The following is a 5,000-nucleotide window of genomic DNA, read 5'->3' as shown; positions in this document are numbered from 1 at the left end:
GGCCCATAGTGTCAACCTGGCCCATAGTGTCAACCTGGCCCATAGTGTCAAATCTTCCTTCCATATTTCGCCAAACATGTGAGTGCGACGCGGGGCATAACTCCCCCAACACCTGCTGGCCCTGGGGGACAACAACTGAAGCTGCATCTTGGTAAACAGGTGTTGCGGATGTTTGAGAATCCGCCACAACACCTGTTGCTTGGAGAATATTAGCAGTTTCTAGTTAGTGAAGAAGTCCAGGAGTCCGGATGACTTAAAATCCGCTGTCAAGAGCTCCGGATGACATAAAATCCGCTGTCAAGAGCTCCGGATGACATAAAATCCGCTGTCAAGAGCTCCGGATGACATAAAATCCGTTGTCAAGAGCTCCGGATGACAGAAAATCCGCTGTCAAGAGCTACGGATGACAGAAAATCCGCTGTCAAGAGCTCCGGATGACAGAAAATCCGCTGTCAAGAGCTCCGGATGACATAAAATCCTCTGTCAAGAGCTCCGGATGACAGAAAATACGCTGTCAAGAGCTCCGGATGACAGAAAATCCATTGTCAACAGCTCTGGATGACAGAAAATCCGCTGTCAAGAGCTCCGGATGACAGAAAATCCCCTGTCAAGACCTCCGGATCACAGACAATACGCTGTCAAGAGTTCCTCATCACAGAAAATCCGCTGTCAAGAGCTCCAGATCACAGAAAATCCCCTGTCAAGACCTCCAGATCACAGAAAATCCCCTGTCAAGACCTCCAGATCACAGAAAATCCCCTGTCAAGACCTCTGGATCACAGAAAATCCCCTGTCAAGACCTCCGGATCACAGAAAATACGCTGTCAAGAGTTCCTCATCACAGAAAATCCCCTGTCAAGAGCTCCGGATCACAGAAAATCCCCTGTCAAGACCTCCAGATCACAGAAAATCCCCTGTCAAGACCTCTGGATCACAGAAAATCCCCTGTCAAGACCTCCGGATCACAGAAAATACGCTGTCAAGAGTTCCTCATCACAGAAAATCCCCTGTCAAGAGCTCCGGATCACAGAAAATCACCTGTCAAGGTTAAACCACGAAAATATATGATTGTCTTGGCGTTTTCTCAGGTTGCTATGGAGACCTTTGTTGTGTGAGAGGACACAGCCGCCGCGGTAGATTATTGGAAGAAAACCCGGGGTGTATTGTAGAGGGGTATTGTAGAGGGTGTATTGTAGAGGGGTATTGTAGAGGGGTATTGTAGAGGGTGTATTGTAGAGGGTGTATTGTAGAGGGTGTATTGTAGAGGGTGTATTGTAGAGGGGTATTGTAGAGGGTGTATTGTAGAGGGTGTATTGTAGAGGGTGTATTGTAGAGGGTGTATTGTAGAGGGTGTATTGTAGAGGGTGTATTGTAGAGGGTGTATTGTAGAGGGTGTATTGTAGAGGGGTATTGTAGAGGGGTATTGTAGAGGGTGTATTGTAGAGGGTGTATTGTAGAGGGTGTATTGTAGAGGGTGTATTGTAGAGGGTGTATTGTAGAGGGTGTATTGTAGAGGGGTATTGTAGAGGGGTATTGTAGAGGGTGTATTGTAGAGGGTGTATTGTAGAGGGTGTATTGTAGAGGGTGTATTGTAGAGGGTGTATTGTAGAGGGTGTATTGTAGAGGGTGTATTTGTGAAAGACCTTGTTAGAATATACATATTAGAGGGACCAGGCGGCCTTAATGACTGGTGCTCTTCCTCGGTTATATTCTCTCTCTCTCTGGCATTGTTGGTATTCTCTACTTTTATCTCTGTTTCTCTCTTCTTCCTTGTCCTTATTCTTGTGTTTTTATTCACTCTGTCTGTTTTTCTTTGTCTCTTTGTTTGTCTCTGTGTGTGTGTGTGTGTGTGTGTGTGTGTGTGTGTGTGTGTGTGTGTGTGTGTGTGTGTGTGTGTGTGTGTGTCTGTCTGTCTATCTGTCTGTGTCTCTCTCCTCTCTCTCTCTCTCTCTCTCTCTCTCTCTCTCTCTCTCTCTCTCTCTCTCTCTCTCTCTCTCTCTCTCTCTCTCTCTCTCTCTCTCTCTCTCTCTCTCTGTCTCTCTCTCTCTCTCACTCTCACACACTCTGGCCATGCTTCCTCCTGTGCTTATCTCCTATACCTCGTCATCCCTCTTTCAGCAACTGTTCCTTCTTCTCCATCCTCATCTCCTCCTGCTATTCCTCGAGGACTAAGAGTAACGTACTGGATCAGTGAAGGAACACATCGCTCTTCATCAGGGTACCTTGAGGCTACCTTGAGGTGCTTCCGGGGCTTAGTGTCCCCGCGGCCCGGTCGTCGACCAGGGCTCCTGGTTGCTGGACTGATCAACCAGGCTGTTAGACGCGGCTGCTCGCAGCCTGACGTATGAGTCACAGCCTGGTTGATCAGGTAAACTAACAGCTACACTAACGTGGGTTCACAACATTCCAGTAGGGACATTACCAATTACTCTCTGGAAGACGAAAGAGGCGGTATTCTGAGAGGACTCTTGAGTCCATCGATTAGAACATATAAATGTTCTTCCTGTTCCTGAACCTGTTCTTCCTCAGGCGCCAACGAGGTGATTCAGTGAAGGGAAGATCCTGCTTGAACGGCTTGTTAAGAGTTCTAGATGATAACAGTCAAATAGGTGAGAGAGAGAGAGAGAGAGAGAGAGAGAGAGAGAGAGAGAGAGAGAGAGAGAGAGAGAGAGACAGAGGGCTGGATCTACTGCTTTTTCCTGGATTGCCAGAAAGCGTTTGATACTGTTTCTCACGAGTCAGACCTATGGAACTGCAAAAGAAAAAAATGCGTGGTTGTTTTGGGATGAGAAGGGATTTATCAGGGATGAAAGCGCCAAGCCATTACGACTATATAGCACTTGGAAGGGGTCAGGATAAGGATTTGATATCATAGTTTCTTATATCATGTAAGATTGCTTAAGATAATCCTGCAAATTGACGTGATATGTTAATGATGATTGATATTCATATCAATATGGCATGATAGCCTGTTCATTAGTCTCCTCTCTCATTCTCCTCCATTTCTCACTTCTTTTCTCCTTTTCTCCACTTCGGAATTATTCTCTCTTCTCTCTCATTTCCGCTTCATCTCTCCTCCTCCTCCTTCTCTTCCTCTGCCACCCTCTCCCTTGCTCTTCTCACCCCTCATCTCTTATTCCCTCTTTCTCTCTCCCCCCCCTTCACTTGTGCTCTCTTCTCTGAGCTCTAGTCTCCTATCTACTATTTATCCCTCCCCCTCTCTTTATTGCCTTTTCCATGTCTCTTCCCTTCGTTACCATCATCATCTTAGTAATTCCCCTCCTTATTCACTCACTATTCTCTCTCTCTTCATTTCCCACTTCCTTCTTCTTCTCTTCTCTTCTCTTCTCTCTCTTCCCCTTCCGCTACCTTTTCTCTCCCTCTCTCTCTCTACCCTTCCTTTTTCCCTCTTCTCACCCCTTCCCGTCTCTTCACTTCATTCATCCATCTATTCCCTTCTCTTTCTCCCTTTCTTTTATCTCTCTCCCATTCATCACTCACCCTCTCCTTTCCCTCTCACCCTCTCCCTTCCCTCTCACCCGTCTCAAGGGAAATTATAATTGTAGTTTTTCAATACACTTCTGGAAACTGCTTGAAGGGTGATTTACCTTAGGCGCTCCATCTCTGTAAACTAGCCTTTCAGTTATGCAACAGTGTGTGTGTGTGTGTGTGTGTGTGTGTGTGTGTGTGTGTGTGTGTGTGTGTGTGTGTGTGTGTGTGTGAGTGAGTGTGTGTATGAACAATATCTTGATCAATGTTTTTATTATGAACATTCTCTTTATTTCTCATGTTCTTCTATACTTTGGAATTAAGTTGATAACAAAATTCAACGTTCTAAAAGTTCATTTTGCAGTTTTTATTGAGCCTGATGCCTCTCTCTCTCTTTTCCTCCCTCTCTCTCTCTTTTCCTCCCTCTCTCTCTCTTCTCCATCTCATTCCTCCCTCCCTTTAACCCATTCCATCTCAGTACCTCTTAGTACACACAACAAGGATTCCCTTTTCTTTTTCTCAAAGCACTGAGGTTACTCCCTTCCCTGATACCTTATACTCCCTACCAATCAGGACGAGCGTCACCCTGATTCCTGTCCTCACCAGTCAGGGCAAGCGTCACCCTGATTCCTGACTTCGCCAATCAGGACGCGCCTCACCCTTCACCAGAGAGGAAACTATAATATCTCAACCCACACACTACTCACACTTACGGGCTATTCGTGCCCGTGCCACCTCTTGGGTGGCTTAATCTTCATCAATCACTACTCACACGTGAGCATTTGGAGCCCTAATTGACAGGGTATCCCCAGGGCATTAATGGGGGAAATTTGACCGTTTTGTGAGTTTGTGGGATTAGGAGTATGATTAGCCGATCTGTTTGGGTTTTGATTGGTTATTAGGGGCGATGGACTGGACGGGTTGTTGAATTTAATTATGTTTTAGGTTCGTAGGATAGTTTGGTAATGAGTTTCTGAGATTAATGACTGTCCTCCAGGCACACACCAGCTCCTCTACACACACCTGCAGGCAGCAAACTACGCTAAACCACTTCCATTTGCAGTTAAGGGCGATTAAGTTTGGCGTCAGGTGGAAACATCAGCTGTTAATGCTGCGCGCGCTTTTTTTCCCGCCATTTTCGTGTAAAAACGCAAACAGTGTAATGTCTTGATCCGGATCCAGACCGGATGGCTTTTATGTCGTTCTTAATGGCTTATGTTGTTGTTATTGTTGTTGTTGGTGTTGTTATCGTTGTTGTTGTAATTATTTGTTGATTTCTTTATCATATTATTATATTTATTATTTTTATTATTAGTAGTAGTAGTATTATCTCTCTCTCTCTCTCTCTCTCTCTCTCTCTCTCTCTCTCTCTCTCTCTCTCTCTCTCTCTCTCTCTCTCTCTCTCACCTGAGCATGACCAGGCAGCCGCCAACTTCATTTACACACAATATTCTTAGCAATTTGAGAATAACACCTTAGGTGTTTGGGCCGTAAAACACCTCCTTCCAGTA

General features: G+C 45.5%; 2 protein-coding genes across 2 annotated transcripts in view; both read right to left on the bottom strand.

Annotated features, from left to right (window-relative positions):
• LOC138364355 (major royal jelly protein 5-like) overlaps positions 1-43 on the bottom strand; it is a 660-nt gene extending 617 nt beyond the window's left edge. The window contains exon 1 of the mRNA XM_069323964.1: positions 1-43. This exon is cut by the window's left edge and continues 617 nt beyond it. Within this exon, the coding sequence (XP_069180065.1) occupies positions 1-43 (43 nt within the window).
• The window catches only part of mus201 (rad2 superfamily protein mus201), a 480,107-nt gene that overhangs the window by 341,238 nt on the left and 133,869 nt on the right, over positions 1-5,000 (bottom strand). The window lies entirely within an intron of this gene.

The sequence above is a fragment of the Procambarus clarkii genome, chromosome 13 (genome assembly GCF_040958095.1).
Source record: "Procambarus clarkii isolate CNS0578487 chromosome 13, FALCON_Pclarkii_2.0, whole genome shotgun sequence".
Taxonomy (NCBI): Eukaryota; Metazoa; Arthropoda; class Malacostraca; order Decapoda; family Cambaridae; genus Procambarus; species Procambarus clarkii.
The sequence above is the reverse complement of the archived record's forward strand: the minus strand, read 5'-3'. Positions and strand labels throughout refer to the sequence as shown.